The following is a 23,665-nucleotide window of genomic DNA, read 5'->3' as shown; positions in this document are numbered from 1 at the left end:
TTGTCCCCTCTGATCAGCTAATCAATTATATTCCCATGCAGTTGTGCAGTGCCCTTTTTGACGCTGAGCTTCCGCCTTCCCTTCGTGCTCCTTGCAAAGTGGCACCGGCACCGCTCATCAGATTTAGCTGCAAAAGCCTTTCTGCCCCGCCAGGTTCCTCTGACGGGCTGCGGGAGCTTTCAGTGGCTACTGTTGGTTTTAATCCCTCCCTGGAGAGCAACAATCAGTCCCACTATTTCTGATGCCCTGGGCTCAGGTCGTTTGGTTTGTTTCTTAAGGATTTTTGTTCGTGAAAAAGCTTCTCCCAATTATTTTCAGATTTTGTTGTGCTCTAGCCCCAAAGTATTTCTTAAATGCTGGGGGTGCACAGCGTCTGGGGTTGTGCTGAGTAGGTGGAAGGGTGCTTTGTTTAAATTCTTTCAGCTTTTTGACTGCTATGAAATGGTGCGACAGAGGATGCATTTGCTGCATGGGACCAGAGCACCAAGTGCCTTCTATTCTATCTGCTCCAGAGGATTTCCTGGGAAGTGTTCAGCCTCCATTTCTGTCTGTAAGGAAATCCTCTTATCTGGGCAGAGCAATAAATAGTGCTGCCTCCTGTAATAGAAACAGAAAAACACATTCTTCACGTGGCTGTTTTTAAAAATGTGGGGTTTAAAATATATCGGCTGGAATTATTCTTCTGTAATAAATCCCCATAATAGCGTGCTATGTATACATTTAACTAGCTGCACAGAGGTAGGGAGAGGGGGAGACGGTGTGTTAAGAGAGGGTTTAGCGTGCATTTAGTAATGACAAGAACAGTAAATAATCCTACAGGTTTACAAACCTAATCCCCAGTGTCTGATTGTAGACCTCGCGTCTACTAGAGTCGCTTGGCAAAGACGTTAAAAGGCTGTAAAGAAAGGGCGTTTGGGAGTCTTTATTTTTAAATACTGGGGGAGCTGGCTGGGTGACTGATGGTTTTAAGTAGCATGAATTTAGGTGATTCGGGACCTTGATGGAAAGCTCTAGAAGTGCCTGTCGTCCCCTGCTTGCCATGGAGACGTTGGGAGAGGATGGAGTAGGATGCTCCTCGCTGCCTCGTTTTATGCTCTTCCCGATGGTACTTTAATTTAAGAACTGCATTTGGGGGAGTTTTGTTGCTTTTAATGTCCAACTTATTTTTTGCCTGTGCCCTGCAGTAAAGTGGTTGTTTTTCTTAATAGAAGAAATCCGCGACGTCTAAGAGCCATGCCACGTGATGCCATTGCTTTTAAATAAGCTTTTAAGAGGTTGGACCAGATGTTGGCCACATCTGTGTTTTTATTTCGTCGAACGTTTCATTTTGACCCTTTTATTAAAGGAGAAAATGATCATCTAGAAATTGTTTTGAAAAGTTTAGCAGCTGGGAAGATCTTTCTGGTATATAAAAAAGCAAGGGGTTTATTTTCCATGCCCTGGAGTGAGCCGTATAACATCAAGCAGACGGATATTTACAGCTGGTAGGGTCTACTCATGTTGGAAATGATTGCCATGGAAATTTTCAGATCAAAACGGATGTATTCTGTTTTGAATTGGCATTCCGTAACAAAACATGTATTTTTTTCTCAGTGAAAGCGTTAAAATAGGGGTTTGAAGGTACCTTCTCTTCTAAAAAAAAAAGCCCCTCACATTTAATGAATGCCTATCGCCTTGGCAGGAAAAAGGACAACGTGCAGGCAGAGGGATATCCTGCAATTACTCCCTCTACTGCCGTTATGGGGTCTAGGAAATGCTTATTACATATAACTTGCTTCTGGATTCTTCTCTGCAATTTACCAGTTGGAGAATGAGTTTTCCGTCCCTGTTGCTAATTGATCCAATGAGAAAAACTGGCACCTAATTCAGTAACAAGTTATATTTAAAATGACATGTGAAATTGTTCATGGTGCTTGAAATTACGTCATTTTCAGTCTGGTGTATTAGGGCTGTATAAGGGAACAGACACCTACTGTACTGTGACATATTAAATTTTAAACCTCTGGTCCAAAAATATAGCAGGGCATAGGAGGAGTGAGGTGTTTAATGATGAATAAAAGCAGTGGCAGCTAGATTTCAGTGGGATATTTTTATTGTTCTTAAGATGCTGTGGCAGTTTTTGCAACGTGTAATTTTGGGATGCGCAGAATTTTACGTGAAGTTGAGCAGTGACTTGAGTCTGGGGTAGTTCTGTCACCACTTCCAAGTTTTGATTTTCTAGCCTGCGATTTTCAGAACTTACTAGTGGTTTCTGAGGTTGGCTCCCTTTTTCTTTGTCCCTTATTCCAAGTTGATATTTTAGTTTATCTCGTGCAATGAATATGGAAAAAAAAAAAAGAATCCTCTCTTCGCTCAGATAAACCAAGTTGAAAATTGTGTTTTTTCCCCCAAAAACTTTGAGGAAACAAAAGGTAGATAGCACAAAGAAGGAGGAGACCATGCTCCCTTCTGTCCTACAGCTTAGTGGTTAAAGCACGTACCCAGCGTATGGGAGACCCAATTGAAGTCCCATTTCTGCATCAACTCCTTCTGACCTAGAGACAGGTTATTCTGGCCTTGCACTCTGCTGTTGAGCTATTTTATTTTGTGTAATGAAACATCTCTTGGACTCAGGTGGACAGTCTCCTGGGAAAGCGTCTCAGACACTAGACTACAGCATTTACTCCTTTCCTCGGTGACTATTTAAGCATTTTGCCCACTGGAGATTTATATCTCGGTTCCAGCAGGAGAGACGTGTCGTGCTGTTTTGCAGGACACCCTGGACTCCCGTGGGTGATGCGGCGTACAGTGATTCCTTGCTGCACTTTGCATGATCAGTGTTTGCTAAAAAAAATCCAGTGAGTTATAGTAAAGAGGCAGCAAACTGCTGGGATGTACTTTGCCACCTGGCTTTTCCTCTCCAGCCTCCAGCCAGGGCTTGTTTTGCCGTGTCCATGGGTGGCATCCCTGCTTGTCTGCTGGTGGGGTGCCTGTACAAGGAGCTGGTGGCCCTGGTGCAGCAGGTTCTGCTCTTACTGCACTACGGAGAGATGAAGCCAGGAGAAAAGCATGTGTACTGATCAATTATATAGTTATTATAAAATCTTTTACACTTTTAAAGTATTTTGGGGAAAAAGGTTGTAAAGTAAATCTGGTGCCTGGAACTAAAGTACAGTTAATTTCTAAATGTAACAGCAATGAGATATATTCCTTAAGGCCTTTTCAGTCATACTAGCATCAGATTATCTGAACTGGTAAAATTGATACTACGTTTATGCAACAATTTCAGAAGAAAATCAAAGTGCAGTGTTACGTCATTCCTTATGAAAGGATATTTTCTTTGGGATGAAACCCGTTTTGTGTATGACTTGGTATGGAAAGAGTTTAAAACTTGCTGTTGGTTGTTTAAGGTGGAGTTTGAGAAGACATTTGTAAGTGCTCGGTGTGTGATACCAATAAATGTCTGTTGAGTTGAGCAGCCAGATCCTTTGCACCACCTCAAGAAGCATCGCCTTTATTCCTAACTAGGTATTTTGGTTGGATTCCCGACCCTGGGGTTTCACACACTTCAGGCAGCTGGTTTAAATGCCTGAGCTTTGTCAGTCTTCACCATTTGGTGCTCTTCGGGCCTCAAGGCTCTGCATTGCCATAACCTGCCATTGGATCCAAGAGCTGCCTCCCACTGGTCCAGCGCCGTGCTGCTCAGGAGCTCGGCTCTGCGAGAAAACACCACGCTGGGGAATCAAACCATTCAAAGGTCTTGGTTTGTGGGGAGGCACATCCCCAGGACCGGGGAGCAGGAACTGTGAAGATGCCAAGCTGTTCTGCACCATTTCAGGTTTAATTTGTTATTGCAGATTGTGGAAACTTAATTTGGGTTTGGTGGTTTGGGTTTTTTTTGCAGGGAAACTGGTTAGGCCATCTCTTGTCTAGTCTTGATTAGAGCTAGTGGAGATGACCAAGAGGATTGCTTCATTCCCCAGCATAAGTCTTTGTTGAATAATTTATTTTCATCTCTACCTGGACTACATTAATAGTGTATTACTGCTGTACATTAATGTGATGTGGAAGATCAGGTTTTGCTGTTGTACCAAATTGCCAGTCCCAAATTAGGCCTCAGTTCTGTGCTGTTATGCTTTTTAATGGGTAGAATATAAAAAACTGTGTTTTCAGAAGAAGTCTTAATAAATAAAAAAGTAGAAAAATTACAGTGAAATTATATAGTTTAACATTTGTCTAGACTCTTCCATAGCTTTTAAAAGTTACTTTAAAATTTAGAAATGTTTGAATAATTCCCATTTAACAGAGGGAAAAACTAATACACATCTTTTTACAGAACTGGTGTGAGCTAAGTGGTTCACATGATGATAGATCAGAACCAAGAAGAAAGTTATGACATGACTGTCAGCATGATGTGTTATTCGCTGGTTCACACTGCTTCCCTGAAAACAGAAAATATTTTCTAAGTCATAATTTACAGATGAATCGTTAACCTAAGGCTCTGACAGAGACATTCATGTTATGACGAAAGAAAAATGATCATCTTCCTAAAATGGTTTCCCCAGTTTCCTGCTGAACATTTGTGGCTGTAAATTAAAATGGAAAAAAAAAAAAAGGCAACTGGAAGTGTCCCGGAGATTTTTAGTGCTGAAGAGGACCTACCAATTCCTGAATTTTAAATTAATTCAGTGTGTTGAATTTGGGTGTGCATGTATCTCCATGTTGAAAATACTCAACAATATGTTAAACCTCTTGGATGAACACAGAAGGATGAAAATCTCTGAAGGATGGTCATTAAATGTTACTTTACCGTAGAACTTGAATTGCGATTTATTTTGAATAAACATCCGCTTAATTGAGATAATGTTCTTCTCTGTAGGTGAGAATACAGGAGATGGTGAATTAGATCTGAGTGGGATCGACGACAGTGAAATAGATCGGGTAAGGTGCCCTCTTATCCTGGGTGTCTCTGCATTTGGATAACTGAGAAAGACAAAATTACTCTGGTTTGGTTTGTCCTCTCCCCTCACTGCCTCTTCACTCTGATCCATGGAGTGGTTTGAGTGATTTCAGTGATCTGAGTTCATGCAAGCCTGGGAATTTGGTGTTCCTTGCCCATTTTATCTATCTGCGGGCCTGCTGCTGCTGCTCACTCTTACTATACTGGAATAATTACATTTTAGAATGTCTTTTATTCTGAAGAAGGACTTTTAAAAGTTTGGTGGAGCTCTAACTTAATTATTTAATTAAGATATATTCAACATAGGAGGCTGCCATGGAAACCAGACTGTAAAACCAGCATGTACAGCTTCTATGTTCTTTCAAAGATTTCTGTAACGTTTTCTGGATTTATTATTATTTGTGTGGCAGTGAAAGATACTCTTTACCTTATAACCTGAATCTGAAAGACAGACAGCTGTGGAAAATGGCTTGCTGAAGGCCACACAGCAGGTCACTGCTTGAACACACGACAGAGTCCGTCTCTCCTGCCTATGAGCCTGATGCCCTCTCCAGCCACTGCGCTGGTTTAAACTGTAATTTGAACAGATAACTCCAATGCTAAAAACTCCTTTTGGGGTACAAAATCATTGAGAGCGATGAGGTTGCATAGGGGTTACTGATCTGCAGAACGACGTTGGCGATGGATGAAGGAGCAGGAAGATGCTCAGCTCGGCTTCAGCCGTGAAGCGGGAATTGCTAGGCTGGGCGTTGGGAGGCATCTCGTTCATCGAGCAGACGCGGTGTGGAGGTAGCGGGGAGGCTGAAGGTTTGCAATATAGCAGGTCCATAACCAATCACAGGGGAAAAACAAGCACATTTTCACCTCCTCGGCTCTGTGGTGAGGTCATAACTCTGCTTTTATGACCTCATGTTCATTTCCATGGCAATAGACTGTAATATTGTAAGCCCAAGATTATGATCTCCCTAAAAGCATAAGAAGGATGAATAACTGAGCTAGGAGGAAGCGAGTTTTACTATTACAGCTCACCTTTAATAGAAGCAGATGAAAGAGTGAAAATATTGGTCTGATAAACCAGCACTTGCACAGCTGTTTGCTCGCCTTGTTTGCCCTCAGAGGAAGGACTCCTCACTGCATTAGTTTCATTTGACTGGAGTTATTTTTCTCATAAAATCCTATATGTACATTTTACTTCGGAGAAAATCTCGAATGCTCAAACCCATAAGATAGAGAAATCTCAAATTGTTTTTCTTGCACTTGAGCATAGTTTTACAAGTCTTGGTTCCACTCCTTAAAAAAGTGTCTTGTTTGTGAAGGATGACCCAATTTGTCTTCTCCGTTCTGCAGAATTTCTTCACTCTCAAACAGCATCAGCTGTGAAGAACTGTTGTTTCATGGACAGTTGTGCTAAATACTGGGTTTATTTTTACTGTTAAGTAATTAGAAGAGGAGAACTATCTACCAACCTGCCTGCCTGCTATGTATTTGCTTATTTATCTGTAATTCATCTCACTACTTTTAAGTGTGTTTTACAGCTCCACACCGACTAATGATGTTACCGACATTAAGTGCAGTTAACTGAAAAAAAAGCCTAGATGTGGTTACTGAACCCAGCTCTCTCAAATCTAGAGGACTAAAACTCCAACAATCTAAGCTTGTTTCATTCACATGGATCTGGCTGTTGAACTGATAATCTTAGTAATTGTGCCTAAACCTTCGCAGAAACCTACCCAGAAGACACATGTTTCTGTTTTGGTAGCACAGGGTTCCCATACTGTTTTGAATTACAGACCACCATCAACACGCAGAATTACTTGCAGACGACCATGTTTTCGTGGTGCTCTCTCATATCATCTGAAAAAGATTGTAAAAGCAGGATCATTTTAGGTTAATTACAGACCACGTACAATGAGTCCTGGATGGTTGTTGGTCACCCCATCATAGTTTGGAAACCAAGCACTGTTTTTTGAAAACATGTGCTTGTTTTTTGCCAGCTTTAGAAGTTACTAGACACGCTCACTGATTGTCACATCTTGGTCATATTTTCTTTTATTAATGTAAAACATTTAAAAGCAGAATGTGAATTAACCTTGCCAGTGGTTTTTCAATTCAGTTTTGCTCTATGGTTTTCAAGTTGATTTCTGAAAGTAGATAAACGTGTTTTGTCTTTCAGTATATACTTAACGAAACAGAAGCTCAGATAAAAGCAGAGCTGTGGATGAAAGAAAATGCAGATTATTTGAAGGAACAAAAAGGTAAGTATATAGGACTGAAATTCTCCTTTTGGCCGGTGTTGCTGAAAGATGCAGTCTGTGTAATCTTCATGCTGGTTACCCTTTTGTCGTCTTTCAGAAAAGGAAGCAAGAATAGCAAAAGAGAAAGAACTTGGGATTTATAAGGAACACAAGGTATTAAACTGTGTGCTAATTGTGTCTGTCTGAAAATGTCCTGGAAATTCATTATATTTGCTGATCAACTCCCTGTAGAATGTATGGGCATAATGGTACAAGTCACCACTAAACGAGCAAAAGCTATTATTGAAATACAAGACTGTAATTTTTCAGGTGGTGAGTAAAACACTTTCTTGCCCAAACTTTTATTTTAAGTTACTATTATGAGAAAATTCTGTGCATGGCGAAGTCAGAACTGTCTCTTTGCATTTATGATTGCTGTCCTAATTGCTTGCTTATTTAAATACAGGTCTTGAGACATGCCTGATTTTTTTTTTAATGTGTGCATGGGGAATTTGTTTGTACTTGCCATAACTTCAGTAGCTTTCTTTGCTCCTACAATAATGATTTCTTTATGAAGAACTGAACAGAACCTTGTTACAGTCACTTGAAGGAGTATTTTGTTCTACCTTTCATAAAGAACGCGACAGTTATGTTAACAAATGGCATGTCCTGTCTCCATGTTTAGCAGTTTAAAGCAGCCTAATTGGCCGTATATTCACGATTTACAGCATTAGTAGTTCGTGTAATTGAGCAAGTGACAAGTCAAATCTTCCACATGCAACTAAAATCCATGTTAGTTTTTAGTGCATATATCCTCTATCTTTTTTTCTGACTAATGCAAAAGACAGAGTTTCCTACTTCCCTTAGGTATTTCAACAATAAAAACAAAACCAGACAATGAAACACTGTTTTATGCTTCAGAGTTTCTCATTCATCTTGCGCTTACGGAGACATGGCAGTCTACCAGCAATTTTCAAAATTGTATAACTCGTTGGCACCGGCAAGTAGCCCAGACACCCACCTTTTTGTTTGGACAACACAGGAGTTTTTCTCTAACTCTGTATTGTTTCTGACAGCTCGAGTAGAACTTGATTAATATAGTGCTTTCCAATTTCAAGGTAGCACTTGACCCGTGTAGGTAAACAGAGGGGTTATTATCCATTAAAAAATAAATCTCCCGCAGAGCTTGGTGTTAAAACCTTCCTTTGAAAAGGAAAATGCTGAATGAGAAACAGAGGTTCTTTTTTTTTCCCCGTACCTACCCAGGCATCGGACATGGCTAGAAATGTTCTCTGCTGTCATTTCTCTTCGCCCGGCTCTGCGCAGCATCAGCCTCTGCAGCGCAACGCTGGGCTCGGGCTTGCAGCGTTTGCCTGGGGACGGCACTTGCAGGTGACATTGCCACTGCGCTCCTGTCTCCTGCTTCCTATCCGTCGGCGTAAATGCCAGTCCACGCGTAGAAAGCTGCTGCTAATATTCTTGGCCTTTTTCAGTGTGGAGGAGGAGTTGGGTAGATGCTCTCCCACGCCGCATTCGAACTTGACATAAAATGCCATTGCAGTTTCGATACGGAGTTGTCAGTGCTTAGGGGAGTCGTGACCCAGCTTGACTCTAACTTTAAAGGCAATTTTAGCAGGGGAATTTCATTATTTACATTCTGGGTGATGTTATCAGGGTCCCTGTTCCTGTAACAGGAGTTCACTCCATTTTTTTCATGTGTGAGAAATGGCCCACGTTTCTTCTCTGGCAGCATTACAAATACTAAGTAAGGAATTTGTGATAAACTGTGTGGGCATTTGGCAAAAAGCAAACACTTATCTCTTGGAGAAAAGAGACCTCTCGGTCCTGTTGAGTGGCAGGAGGGGGAGCGCTGGCTTAGCCCGGCCGCATCGCCTGCATCCCCGCATCAGCAGCACCTGAGCCAGGACTGCTGAGCTGCAGCTCGCCCTTCTGCTTCACGGAAACTTTGTTTGTATCTACATCACTAATTTTATATTTTAATTAAGCCAAAGAAATCTGCAAAGAAGCGGGAGCCAATTCAAGCCAGCACAGCAGGAGAGGCAATTGAAAAGATGTTAGAACAGAAGAAAATCTCAAGTAAAATTAATTATAATGTGCTAAGGGACCTGAACAGCAAAGGAAGTAACACACCAAAGAAAGAGGATGACAGCACTGATGACAGCACCAACACCAAGAAGCTGTCAAGAAGAAAATCTATTGCCAGTAGGAATATAGCCAACCCTGTAAACAGTGTGGGAAAAAGGTACTGCAATTGTTCATTTATATCTCTGTCTGTGAGACTGTCTCTATGTATCTTTCTGAGCCAGGCAATGTAGGGACTGAAACATTTGTTTGAGGCTAAAATAATGTCGGGCCTCTGTTTTTATTTATTTTGCCTGCAGTGTCGCAGTGGCACCTTATTTATAGTTCACATATCAGAGGTCTGCTTTGGTGTGAATTAATCATCCTGAAGCCAAAAAAAACCCCAAAATCAGTGGGAATTCATAAATGTGAATCTTTCAGCCGGGGACACCTTTTCTTCATATACTCCTGACTTTTGTTGTCCTTCCTTTCTAAGTTGTCTGCATCAGCTGACATGACACTAAATGTTCGAAAGCTTTGGCTTTTTGCTTGATTTGAAAAATATAGTTCCCATCTGTTTTGACAGCTAACTGTTTTGATTAGCTTTTATTTTAGTTTTATTCCAAACTTTTGTTGTTAATTGATGACACGAATATAAAGCTTTAGAGTAAATACGCTTGTTGGTTTTCTGGTCTGCATTTGCAAATGTTTTATAGCGTGATGAAAGCTACTATTTTAATGAGTAAAATATTCAGTTTGCTGGGCAGATTTGTAGTGTGCTGTAAAGTGTACAAGGAGATTGATGTGTCCTATCTGCAATATTCAACTATTTTATTCGTCTTCAGTTTATGAAATCACGTCGGATGATCATTTGAATCGTGTCTATGTATAGTGATTTCTTACTTAGATGTTATATATTTATTTACTGCCTTAAATACATATTTTTTTTTGCTTCCGGAAGTGTAAGCCTGATGCCACAAGGCAATTTAGGTATTTAATTCTGAAATATAAGGTGGTGTCTTTGCTCCATAGTTCAGAGTTTGGCATGCGTTGCAGCTCAGAGCGGGTAAAGGACCGGGGAGGGTGGGAGGGCAGCGAAACTTTTGTAGATGAACGGGAGACGTAGAATACCTGAAAACATGAAGCTGGGAGGGTTAGTAAGGGCACATCCCTCAAAAGCTAAGTAAAATAAGGATGACTAGACCCATCCCCCCTATTTTGGCTCCATTTGACAGAGAGGCCAGCGGCGCAGCCTTCAGCTTTGGCTGAGGTGCCAAATGCCAAAGCCAAGGCCAACCGGGATACAGGTTTTTGTAATGTACCAAACATCTTTTCTTTCTTTGCTATACCTTCTTTATTCTGTATTTTACCAAACTAGCTTTATCCTCATTCAACTTCTCACCCTTAATATCAACAGCGTTGCTTTCCAGTTAGGCTCCTCTCTAAGTTGCTACTTAAAGTGATGTCTAATGAGCCAAGCACATAAGTTTTGCACTAGCGAAGGAAAAGTGAAAATGCATTGAGGATTCACTAACAGCATTTAGCCTATGCTTTATTTGGATTTAACAGGTATTTCTAATAAAATATAGCTGACTCAGTCGTCTGAAATGAAATGCTGTGATAGGACGTAGGAGCTGGTCGGGATCCTGGTTGCATTTCAGAGCTGAGGAGTAACATCTGCGCTTGAGCTGCTTCGCCATGGCCAAACCTTGTCACTTCTGAGGTTTGCAGAAATGTTGGGCACTCGGAGCTCCCATTGAAGTCAGCATGTTAAACCCTTAACAGGTGTTAAACTCTTTGGAAAATCATGCCATAAATATTTAATTTGACAGTGGTGCAACTTGAAAAGGTTTCTAAATAAATACAAATCAGTATTTTCCAAAAGCAGCTAATAAAACATGTTTATTTTTCCTCTTGAGAGCTTAAAGTACGTCCTTAAGATGCGTAACAGAGTTTCCTGATGATGATTAGCAGATCTCGGATACAATGAATTTTGCAGCAGAACACTTCAGAGGAGGTTGGGGATACATGCAGACACATGAGTTAAGAAGATTTTGCACTCCAGAAGCAGGCCGTGTTCTTTCTTAAATAATATCAAGGACTTGGCAAACCATTAGTTGGACTTTTCTTTTTCTTACAATTAGGGATTTGTGACATAATTTTGATTTTTTTGCTAGTAGTCTAAATGCCATGCCTTTTAAATGGCATGCATAAATGTCTGTGTTCTGCATTGTTCTTATATGCCATGCCTTTGTTCAGCATTGTTCCTCTGAGAGGTGAATGGCTAAATACTTTCCCAGCGATATAAAAATCATGGTAATTTATATGCAATTAATAATAATAAAACCCTGAACATTGCTCATTAGAAAATGAATGAAGCGCATAATGTATCTTTTTCCAGGAGGCATTTGCAGGGATCTTGCTAGCCATTTTGGTTTGCAGTGATTTACAGTCCTGCTTGCTTATCTTTATATGTCTTAAATATTTAGTAAACTGCATTTGACTGCAGTAGCACCTTGCATAACCGTGCTTTGATCCCGTCCTTTAAGTTCATCAAAGTTATGGTCAGATTTTAAAGAGCTACTGATTTATTCCTGATCTCAACTAGAAGGTAGGACAGTAGACTCTTTTTTTTTTTTTTATAAAGAAATATCTTTATTGCTTTCCTTTCTCAAGCCAAGATTTTACATGCCTCACCAGGCTTGGACAGATGATGGAGCCAAGTTTGCCATGTGTCTCAGGAATCATCTTCATATACAGTATGTAGCACCCTGGAAATAGAAACTTGATCGTCATCTTTCTAATTGTCCCTTGCTATAAAATACACTGTTATGTCTGGATAGAGGATTTCAGATTATCTCCAAAAAAATGGTTACCCCAGCCAGACATGGTGCAATCTCTGGATGGTTTTTCTTTTTTTAATATGACATGAACGAGCAGTTACAGTGTTAATCAGTTAAAATATTGGAGAAGCTTTTGTTTACTGATGTGATAACGATAAGCAAATTTTACAGTCTTGTAAAAAGTTGTTGATTTGCAAGAAATTTATAGAGAGCTGGAATGCTAAGCATGGTCCCAGGAACATGCTTAAACCACATATTCTTTCGGTTGGTGGCCCTTTTAATATAGCTTTGTTTCTACAAAATCACTTAATGGTTCATTGTATTTCAAAGATGATGTAGTTTGTTTACATATTGTTTCATAAAAAATCCTGATTTTGAAAACTCAGAAATGTTTGGTGTTTTCTGAAATTTTGTTAGGAAGGCACTTTGAAAGAATTCTTCCAAAGATCATGCAGATTCCTCCTTTTTAGATAAGTAGACGTTATAGACGTCAACGTTTTCAGAAGCAAACTGCATTTTTGAACAGGTTTCTTTACTGTGAATGCTGTGCAACTTTTTCAGTTTTAGAAGACGACATGCTTTTCTCAGTCACATCTCCCAGAATTATACTGAGGTTTTACTTACTGTCAAGATGGTAGGAGACTGGTAGGAACTTTTATGTTTTGTAAATGTATTTCATTAAATTTCCTAATGCATTTTTGTTCCAGTGTGTGTGACGATTGGTGCTTTCATAAGCAAAAGCTGTTTCGTTCTCTGTGTGTTAGAGACATGGCACGGTGGATGTTACCATAATAGATGTTGCAACTTTAATTTCAATTACCAGTTGCACAGTTTATCTTCACTAATGTCTTCTGTGCGTATGAAGCATAAGAATAATAAGTTGAACTCCTAGAAAAGAACAACTGCCACTTCGAGCTGCGTAAAATCTGAACTCCAGTTAGAGCTGTGCCACGTGCTGGAGCTCTTCAAGCCCAATGAAGAGGGGGTTTAGGTCTGGAAGCTTTTGGTTAGAAGCTTAATAATTTATTTTATATTTACTTAAGCTGAATCTTACAACATTACTTGTAAAGTGAAATGTGTTGTACCAAGCAAATGTGGGAACAAGAAAGGTTTCAAGTCACTACTTTTTAAAAATTTTAAGCCTATTTATTGCTATGTGCTTGAAATTGGTAATGATATCAGAAAAGACAGGATAAATTATCAGGGGAATAAATGTGTCAGGTTAATCTCCTGAAGAATTTGCCTTGGAAGAAATGAAGCAGGACTGTGAAGCACAGCTGAACCCGTTGTAATGAAACAAGGTTGTTCTGAATGGAAGCATATGAATATATAATAGAAAACCAAATCATGCTTGCTACGAGCATGACAAAAGCCCTTGGTAGAGATTTCAGATTTGATTAGATTTGGAAATTCACCTCCAAATTCTCTCCATGGTCTCACTTGTATTTATCAACCATCCGTTTTGCTGGCACAGGATGGCACGTGGCTCCACCTGTGCGTCGGAGCCATGGGATCTGGATATAGTGAACCGTGCGTTTGCAGATCCAGGCACTTGCTGCTCAAGTTCCTGCCCTGGGATGCCCACTTTGAATTTGCATCTGCTCCAGCTACATTTTTGTTGGTGTCACGACTGCAGAAAAACCCCCTGTATTATTAGGGTCAATGTGTGAAATTCTTTTCTACACCCTAGTGTTCGGCATCTCATTTGACCTGATAAATTACTTGATGCTTTCTTGGCTCTAATTGGAATCACATGGCCCTGTTGGGGTAAAGTAGGGTCAGAAGCCTAATTTAGGTGCTTTGGAGGAGCCTGACGATGCCATGCTGCAGAGGGAACCCTGGGGAGACAGGTCACTGCCCGCCCCTAGCTCCCCCCAGCTCCAGCCCTCATCTAGAGCGGGCCCTTTCTGGTGTCTGGGATGGGAATATTACTCCATAAAGTAGAAGTTTGTTTCAATCGCATTGTCTTTGCAAGATTATTTTTGGTAACTTTGTGGGAGGAAGGAGGCATGGGGTGCTATTTATGACACCCAGCCTGAAAAATGTCTCTTCACTTGTTGGTACTGCGGATGTCCAGCAGAACCTGTATTTCTTTCTCCTGGGGAATAAGGAGGGAAGAAGCCCCAAACCACCTATTACCCTCACATCCAAGATCACTGATAACGATAAGCCCTTTATCTGCAGTTTTATGGTTTAGGCAGGTGGAATTGGTGTGCTGAGTGCTGTGCCGTGCCGTGTCCTGGCTGGGTGTTCCTAACTCAGCTGCAACTCGGAACATCCTACGCTTATTCTACATTGGCCATGGCTTATCATTTATTTTTATAAACCCAAAGCAAACGGGTTTTTTAATGGACAATATTTTTAGTTTATTTTACATTATGAGACTGGTATTTGTGCAGGGGAGGAGCGTGAGCTCGTTTTCCAGGTTACTTAGATCAATCCAAAACGGCGTGAAACAAAGCTCAGCTTGAATAATCGAAGGGATTCCTGGGTGTCTGAAAAACCTTTATATCGGTTAGACCCAGGTGATTATAAAGGTTAAAGCACTCTTCATTCACTGTGTCAAGAAGAGAGTTGTTGTTTCAGAACCTTTTTTAATTAGGAAAAATTACATTGCAGTAGTGGTTTAAAAATATGGGAATGGGTATTTTAGAAGTTCATTGACTGCAGCTGATGCAGTGGAGTCTGGTGGGCTGATGGGCGTCTGCAGCGAGCCCTACAGGTGAGTGGTTTGCGATGGAGCAGAGCTTCTGAAGAGAGCCAAGTCCCTGTCTTGGGCAGATATGAAGCTTTTGAGAGAGAGTCTTTTCCATACTAATGCTGGTGGTATGCATTCTCTGTACAAATTGGCCCTTTGAGATGGGATCTGAAGAGTATTTTTGTATGCTTTAATTTTTCCACCGTATATTTTTATTTTTCAGAATTGCCTTCAGCTCTTTGTCTAATTTACCTTTGATATCCTGTTTTTCTCTCTCTGCTTTGAAGTCTGTTACATGGCTTGGAATTCATGTGTATTTACTCGAAGTGGGATATTAAATTTTATTTCTTGTCTTGTGCTGCTTCAGGCCTTCTTTTTATATGTGACTAACGTGCTAGCACCGATTTCCTACCTGAAATAAAATTTCTTACAGAAGATACTGGTAGTACTTGTTGAGATGGTAGTTAGGAGTTTCTTCCATAGCTTACTTATTATTTGATTGGTATTTTTGGTGTTTCCTCTGGAAGCAGTCTCATGTTGACTACGGGATTAACTGGGCTGTGATTCCTGGGTATGAATGCACGTGTGGGAGCTTTCCCGTTGAGCGCGTGGAGTCAGCTTTTGGTCTGAATATTGATGTATGTGGTAAATAAATTCTCTAACTGCTTTGACATAACTGTTTTCTTATGTGATCTGCGCTTTGAGAATTTTTTTGGAGTGTAATTTTATGTGTGTTCATGCTTTGCTGTGGTATATAATCATTTAAATCAAAGGTTAATCAAAATGATTAGTTATTTTGAACAGGAAAATGGTGACATTTGATAAGTACCTCCACTTAAAATAAATCTTACCAGTATTTTCCAGTCTTGTAACTTTTAGAGGGACAAGCTTATACAAATTATGTTTAGTATTTTATTTACAAAAATCAAAGCCAAGAAAAAAATGAACTCAAGACTTGCAAGGTTCTGCTTTTCCTGTCATCCATCTGCCTTATTAAAGTGAGTTGTACGGGGAAGAGCTTTACAAATGACCTTGAAGGGAGCTGACACACGCATTTATTTGTTTACGGTTGATTTGAGGAGTTGATCTAGTAAAGCCTGTAGTAACGTTGTAACCTGGCTAATGCTGCAGGTTACTGCTGTTCATATGAGCTAAGAAGCCTTTTGTATTAAGGAGATAAATCAGAGGCAAGAACAGGAAAGAAACCGATCTGACCCAACGTGTTTTAAAATGAGTGTGTGTTTTTAACTTCTGAATGCTAAAATGTGATGACCAGCAGCCTTTCCCTTTTTAAGTGAGGACGCAGGAGGAAAAAGGGATTGCTTCTACGCATGGCACCACGCTCCTGAGCTGACACAGAGTTAAGCAAATGCCATCACTGAGAGACTGGGGAGGCAGGAACCAGCACACTGTCAGGGGAATGGTGTGGCAGGTTATCCCTTTACCCTCAAATTAATTTCTCTTGACAGTGACATAGGACAGAAGAATGGAGAAAGATTTTTTTTTTTTTACCCCCCAAAAAAAGGAAAAAAAACCCCAACCAGTTCCCCAAACCCATCCTTCTAGAAGCTGGCAGGTGTTTGTCAGGGTTTGATGTTTATTCTGGTTACTCGGGCTATTTTAAAGATCGATTCCCCCTGATACCAACGATAGCCTTTTTCTTTCACGTCTGATGGACTCGATACCCCTGAAAACACAGCTGCATTAAACTCTGAAACAGGTACGGGTAGTGTTTCGCATGGCTGTGCTCCATAATGTGGAGAAAGGAGCTCCTTCCCAGCCATGGCTCGGCACAGCTCGCGTCCCCAGCCTGCAGGGCCTGGGAACATTTGGGCTGCTGCTGCAGGAGCTGCTTCTGCCACTGGCTCCCGAGTGACTGCAGCAGTTACTCCAGCAGCCCCGCACTTTCTTCTCGCACAGCATTGGTTTGCTGGGATGAGGTTACCAGGAAGCTCATTCCTTCATCCTTCGTCCCTCAGTCCTTTCCTTCCTCCTGCAGGAGGTGAGTTACAGAGTCATTTCCCCCTTTCACACCTCTTCTGCCAGTGAGCTGAGAGAAGTGAAGTTAAAGGTTTTCTAGCTTGTTATGTTGCTAAAATGGAGTATTAGTATTTTTCCTAAGAATCTGGGTATTGGAGTCATTCATTTTTGAGTACTGGAATAAAATGCCAAAATTTCAGTATGGCAACTAACCCACCTGTATTTTCACTCTGTAATACATAATTGGAGAAAAATTCCCCTGGAATAGCTTAATGATAGGAGAAATAATGTAAAGAAGCCTTCTCGGTGTGAACTGTACCAATTTATGTGAGTTCGGTGATGCTGCAAATCATCTCTAGTTGTACATCATTCATTAAGAGCATTCAGATTTTATAGTACAGGCATTTGATGTTGTCAAAATTTGGTTTAGTGTAAGGATAAGGGAACATGGTCTGCTGGGACTGCAGAGGAGTGTTCCTGAGCTGTCACTTATTTGGACTTATGAGAACCTATGAGAAAAGTATGTAAATAAACCCTTCCAAGACTGGGTGAGGACCCATCTAGACTCGTGCAAGTGTTTCAGCAATAACAAGCATCTGCCAAATCCAGTACTCGGTTCCATTTACACAAAATGATTAGAACGCCTTCAATTTAAAACTAAAAAGGCATTGATCCGGCTCGACCTCGTGGACCCGACCCAGGTCAAGTCGTCTTATTGTTACAGCAGCCTTCTTGTTTGTTTAATATAAATTGGAGATTGCTTTTCCGCCTCCCACTCATGAAAATTGTCTCCTTGTCAGATTCCAGGGGAGGTTGGTTGGGCAGCGCAAAAATGCAGAGGGGATTTTTTTGTGACTGTCTGAAATAATTTCGTCTTGCGTTTTAAGTCCAAATAGGAGCAATTTTAGCCCAGAAGATAATTTTGTGTGACAGTTGGATTGCGAGTGCCTTGTTTATCTATGTTCTCATTTTCAGGCTGGTTATAAGAAAATGCTCTGCGAGCTTTTTTCTTCCAAATTACGCTCAGTGGATCTAATGGGGGACTTAATATACATATGTATGCGCAGTCTCTTGAACTTTAATAGTGTGTTAGCAAAAATAGTTATATGTGATGTGGGGGGTGAGGAGTGTGGGAAGAAACAAAGAAGTCTGAAGTGTTATGGCTCTTGTTATCAAACCCTTGTTATCAAAGGTGCCCGGCCTGCTGTCACGGCTGGAAGTGCTTCAGCGCTGTGAAATGCTCGTTCTCAGTCTGCAGATTTTTCCGATTTATTTCTTTGTGTTTTCACGGGTGGAAAATGATTGGTTTCTGAATTGATTTTCCTTTGAGCCTAGTCCAGCAGGATCTGCTTGTTGATCTTTACAGTATCTATCTGCTCATTTTTTTAGTGTAAACCGGGGGAAGTGTACTTCTGATGTGTGTTAGATTTGCAAATGAAGTTGAGTCTGCAGTGAATATTTGTTAAATGTTGAAGTAAATCAAACGAAACAAACAAAAAAATTAACTTTTTCTCACTACAGTATGGCATATGTTATTTTACCAAGACTGATACCCAAACTAGGAGAGCAGTCACACGAAGCTTCTTGTTTCTTGATGTTTGCACGCATTGCCAGAGAGGACAGCTGGCAGTCATTGTGTGGTTGTGACTGCAGTTCTTTCACCGTGGCTGGCTAAAGTGGTGGAAAGTTAGAGCAGTTAGTTGCAAAACTTGAAACTATGCAAAACTGTGTGTTCACATAATATTTAACAGCATCTACATAACAGGTTTAAATTGGCCAGTGTACTATAACTTAGTCATGTATGTAAGTGCTGTTCCATTATCCAGTGATGCTTCTGGTGTGCTGACTGATTCCAGTTTTACCTTGCTGCAGTTGTTACTAAATATGGGATGAAACATACTGAGATAACTTCCAAATGTGGTCTTGGAAGATAAATGCAGCAAATTTATCTTTTTCTTCCGTTGTTGAACTTCCAGTTTATTATGAGTCAGAAATTTCCGCCCAGCATTTTCCCCTTCCTTCAATGCAACACGGCAATAGAGATTGAACAAACCCCTTGCCATGTTTAGGATACGCAGGAACCAAGGTAACTTCTCCCAACTGCTGTAGGGCAGCCCATCTCCTTCTGTCATGTAGACTTCTTTGTGACCCAGAAGGAAGGGAGGAAACCACCGGCTTCCACATACATTTTCCTCTCCCACCATGTGTTACACTTGAAAAGAAACCTATGCTGCTACAGAGGTGTGATGGGAAGGTACAGAGTAGAGTATAGCGTGTATGGACCTCAGGACCTGCAGTCCATCTCCCAAGTGCACATGCAAGTGGAGAACCTCTCACCCTAAGTGTCCTTTCAAGGCATCGCCTGGCTCAGCAGCTGTCAAAAACTGCCGTAGACGATTTGAAATCTTTCCATTCAAGCAGGACTGTGATAGCTGGCAGGGAAAGGATACAATGAGGCCATTACAGCCCTCAGCGTGACATGGGGCGAGAGATTTGAAATCTGTAGGGATATTCAGAGTTGAGTGCAACCTTGCTGAATTGGAGCACTGGAAGATGCTTGTACATTAAGAGCGCTGTCAAGTCCTGTACAGAATAGACGTGTTGGGCATGTGTTTAACAGTTGGTCGTCTCCTTATTCAGAAATGGTTTTAGACGCGGTATTTATGTGAAAGAAATACATGCTGCTTTACAGCATAGTGTTCTTTTAAGAAGTTATCAACATATTTAATCCGAGTGTTTTGAGATCTGAAGTATGAAGGACACGCATACAAATTCTGAAGCGGAATGAAGTGACTGGCATATTTATTTTGTGAGGTTATCTTTGCATGTCTAGAGTGGTGACATGGTAGTTTTAAGAGAAAAATGGCTTTGTACACTTCTGCACAGACTTTATCATGTAGCAGTAAAGACACAAAATAATTTGGAGTCCCAACTAAAACTATTGTTGCTGAAATTGAGCGAGACAATCATCAGATTAAAGCTGTAGTTGAATCAATCAGTCATCTGATGAATTAGGAATGGGGATTAAATTCAACAGTGAATCAAATGATTAGATGAAGAGAAGCAAAGACAGAAATCAGGATGGGTTAAAACATACGACTGGTTATTACATGGCAGTAAGTCCAGATACCCAGTGAGCATCGCTTGCTGCCTGGCTCCTGGAGGCAGAGATGGGCCCTTCCAGTTTGTGCTTTAGTAAGATACCTTAAGGGTTAATTCTGTGCCTAAATGTGCTACTTGGATGAAGGTGTTTTAGATGATTGTTCTTTTTCCATTTCCTCCCAAATGAGCTGCGTGCAAGCAATATTGGCTTAAAAAATTGATATGCAAATATAGCACGTCTTAAACATGTTTGCACTTTATTCATACCTTTTGAAATATTACAGAAAAAAAATTGATGGGAACAGAGTAGAAGAAAGGTGAACTCCTTTGTGTAGGTTGTTTGTGGAGCAAGATGGGTAGGAGAGCAGTTTGGGTTGCTCGTGTTGCTGATGGATGCCTCCCGCGAGCTTTCTCTGGGTATTCCTACATCAGGCTGTACCTTCTGAGGTCTCTCCTTCTCCTCCTCCTCTTCCTCCTCTTCCTCCTCCTCCTCTTCTGGACAGTGTCCAGGAGATTAGGATCATTGATGGCTCTCAGTGATTGTCGCAGTGCAAAAAAACCTACCTTTTGCTGATGTGTTCATTTATGATGCCGCCTCTGCCACACCTCTTCAAATCTTCTCAACACTTTGGTGAAGTAGGACCTTTCTTTGCATACAGCCTGGTCCAGTCCAAATGTGATTTTGACCTTTGGGCAATCTGGAATATAAAAAATTATTGGACCTTACTGTCAGATTTTATATAACTTATTTTTATTTTTAAAGTCAGAATATATATAGTCCAAAAGTATAAGAGAGAAGCTTGCTGAAAAAGCTTCAGTCTCATAATAAGAAAAGTTCAGACTACATATACCTTAAATTTCCTTAAATCCCTGTAGGAATAGAACTGCTTTTTATCCATGCATCCATATTTTCATTTTCCTGTTATTTCTTAAAATATTCTTGTTCCTTTTCCCCAGAAAAGCATTGGGGTAATGAAATAATTTGGTTTAACTGGATTACATATATGGATCTTGTATGGCTCAGATAGACCGTGTCATACATTTCATGAAAATAAACCTAAATACTGATTCATCAACTCTAAAAGCATGAAATACTTAGTTCTGTTCTATTTAAAAAAAAAAAAAAAAAAAAAAAAAAAAACCACAGAGGGAGGGGAAGCGTGACGGGAAGAAAAGACAAAGAAAGGACTAATTAAGGATTTAAAGCCACAGGGGTTTGGAGTTTTTTTGCAACTACTGAACTGAGTCCAATGTAAAGTGTAGTTTATTTAAGCCATAAAAAATCATTAATTCTATATAATGCAAAGTAGCTTCCTGGCAAGTGACTGACTAGCTAGAGAGGTCTTGGTTGGAAGAGAAAGGTTTCTGTAAAAATTAACCTCATCTCGCTGACCTTTGCCGACCCTGGCTGCCTCTCTCTTAGTCTAACCTGAAGAGATTAGAAAAACCCTTAACATCAAAAGGGGCCGTAGACACTGTTGTCTCCCAGAGTCCCATTGTGTTTAGGAGTGATTTATGAGGAGGCAGCAGCCTGTCTGCTCCGCAGCCTTCACCCGCTGGCACCAGCAACGCAGCCATGGCTGTAGGTTGGGCTGGGGATCTCAAACCCTGCCCTGGAAGAACAATGCGCGGCTCCCAGCGTGATGGATGGGAAACCCATTCCAGGATTCGTTTGTCCAAACTTGTTTGAAAGATTTGCTGGTTTGTTGTTGTGTTTTTTTTCAGGTGCTTCCTGTATTTTATCCAGGAGTGGATAAATAACTCCTATTTTGTTCAACTACAGAAAACACAAATGTAATTAAATCACATTGAAAAAGTTTGTCTTTCAGCACATGGTAATCTTCAGGTTCTGGATTTATTTTATAGATATATGTATGTGTGTAAATATATATAAACACAAGTTTTACAGAAAAACATTCTTTAAATAGCTGTTGGAGGAAAATGCAGCTTTTGTGCATTTATTTCTGTGTAATCGGGAGAATTGTCAGAGAACACTTCTAAGATCCAATGATTACTAGGGCTGTAGTTTTCTATTAGCTTTGGCTTGCAATTTAAAATTACCCCTTAAAACATAAGGAGGTCTTAGATTATGAAGCAGTAGGAAATCCTGAGATCCAAGGCGTTGAGTGGGCTTGCGGTATAGTATATATTCATTATTTTGTTGCTCCTTCAGTAGCTCACGGGTATTATGTTAACTTTTTGGTGAAGACCAGACACTAGAAAACTCAAGTTTATGGTTCGGCCTTTGCTGATAGGATTTGCAATTCAGGGAAGTCCAGATTTAAGGTGGTTTTTGCAGAGAACTTGCGAGAGGCCAGCCGCAGTAACAGATGCATTTTTGTCTAAATTACTTTCCCTCTGTTTTCAATTTCAGTATCTGCTGATTTCATTTGAAAACCCATTTTAAAGCAAATGAAATAGCTAAGACTTTTTCTATCACAGTAATCAAGACCTTTAATACCCTACATCTTTACGGACCACTGTTTTAAGAGCTGATGTTTGTGGTGCTGTTGCCTGTGCTGGGCAGGGTGCTGGGCCTACACTGTGGGAGACATGGTGGAGCTGAGGGTATCATCTGTATTAGGCTCTAGTTTCAAGTAATATTAAACGTTGATCAAGATTTTCAGGCGTTTATTGGAAGACTTATCTTTTACTAAAGCGCTCTCAACAGCAGAACTTCTCTTGCCTGTGTGCCCCACATCACAGCTCCAGAGATATCTGGCAAGCTTCCAGTTTAAATTCACTTAACAGGGTAAATCTGAAGTGATTTAAACGCTCTCCGTTTACCACCGTAACCAAAGGGTCAAAGCCAGGAGCTGTAGAAGCACTAATATTCAAGAGAGTTTTTAAAGACTAATTTAAATGTAGCTGCTTTAAAAATGTCATTATGATGAGAATGCTTTAGGTAAGTGATTTCAATCACCCGAGTCATCTACTAATGGCTCACCTTAAGATTTTCTGTACTGTAACATACAGTTGGGGCTGGATTTTGTCCCACTGACCTCGGTGGACTTTGGTTTGTGCTGTCAAATGCTGGAGCGATGTGTATTTTGGTACGGATGCAGGCACCGCAAAGAATTGCGAGACTCTGTCTCTAACGAGGCAGGTCTTTGACTGAATGGATGTTCTCAGGCTTTGTTCGTGCTTTTAGAAGGAAATGGTAAAACAATCTACTCAAGAACATCTGAATTTTTGCCAATTTGTGCTACAGCTTTCCCTGATAAGTTACTAAACATGCTGTCTATTGCTGCAAATATTTTCCTTTCATTCCTTTTATGAGATATTTTTAAGATGGGCATCACCCTTGTGGTTAATGATCTTGCTTTTCTTTAGCTCCTATCAAGTGTATCTTGGTGTTATTTATTGTCTTTCTGTCTAACTTAGGCTCTTCTGTGCTGTTTTGACTGCAGTCTTTCTCAAAATCTAGAAAAAGAATCTTTCATTTTGAATGAAAAGGAAAAAATAACTGTGTTTTTCTTTTCCTTTGAACTTCAAAACCACACACACACAAAAAAAAGATTAAATAGGAAAATGGAGAAAAAAACAATTCCAAACCATAGAAAGGTGCTCACTGATTAAACTGTAGGGAACATTCACATATCTGCCATTTGGTCTCCTGAGGATCAATACTATGAGACTAATCTATGATGCTGCAGCGCTCTATAATAACTCTTAACGTATTATCTTTCAGAGTATTATTACTGGAATAAAAATTGCTGGTTTTAAATTTTGAAGATATTGGGATACTCATCCTGGCATTCATTATTTCATAAAATGGATCAACAGC

At 40.4% G+C, this 23,665-nt stretch overlaps 1 protein-coding gene across 3 annotated transcripts in view; it reads left to right on the top strand.

The window, feature by feature from the left end:
* The window catches only part of BRF1 (BRF1 RNA polymerase III transcription initiation factor subunit), a 179,332-nt gene that overhangs the window by 125,605 nt on the left and 30,062 nt on the right, over positions 1-23,665 (top strand). For all 3 annotated transcript variants that reach the window (XM_063333487.1, XM_063333489.1, XM_063333488.1), the window contains 4 exons: positions 4,859-4,920; positions 7,113-7,194; positions 7,292-7,347; positions 9,180-9,436. In XM_063333487.1, the coding sequence (XP_063189557.1) occupies positions 4,859-4,920; positions 7,113-7,194; positions 7,292-7,347; positions 9,180-9,436 (457 nt within the window). The remainder of the gene's footprint in view (positions 1-4,858; positions 4,921-7,112; positions 7,195-7,291; positions 7,348-9,179; positions 9,437-23,665) is intronic.

This window comes from Chroicocephalus ridibundus, chromosome 4, assembly GCF_963924245.1.
Source record: "Chroicocephalus ridibundus chromosome 4, bChrRid1.1, whole genome shotgun sequence".
In the NCBI taxonomy this organism is placed as follows: Eukaryota; Metazoa; Chordata; class Aves; order Charadriiformes; family Laridae; genus Chroicocephalus; species Chroicocephalus ridibundus.
Note: the sequence above shows the minus strand (reverse complement) of the source record. Positions and strands in the feature narration are given on the sequence as shown.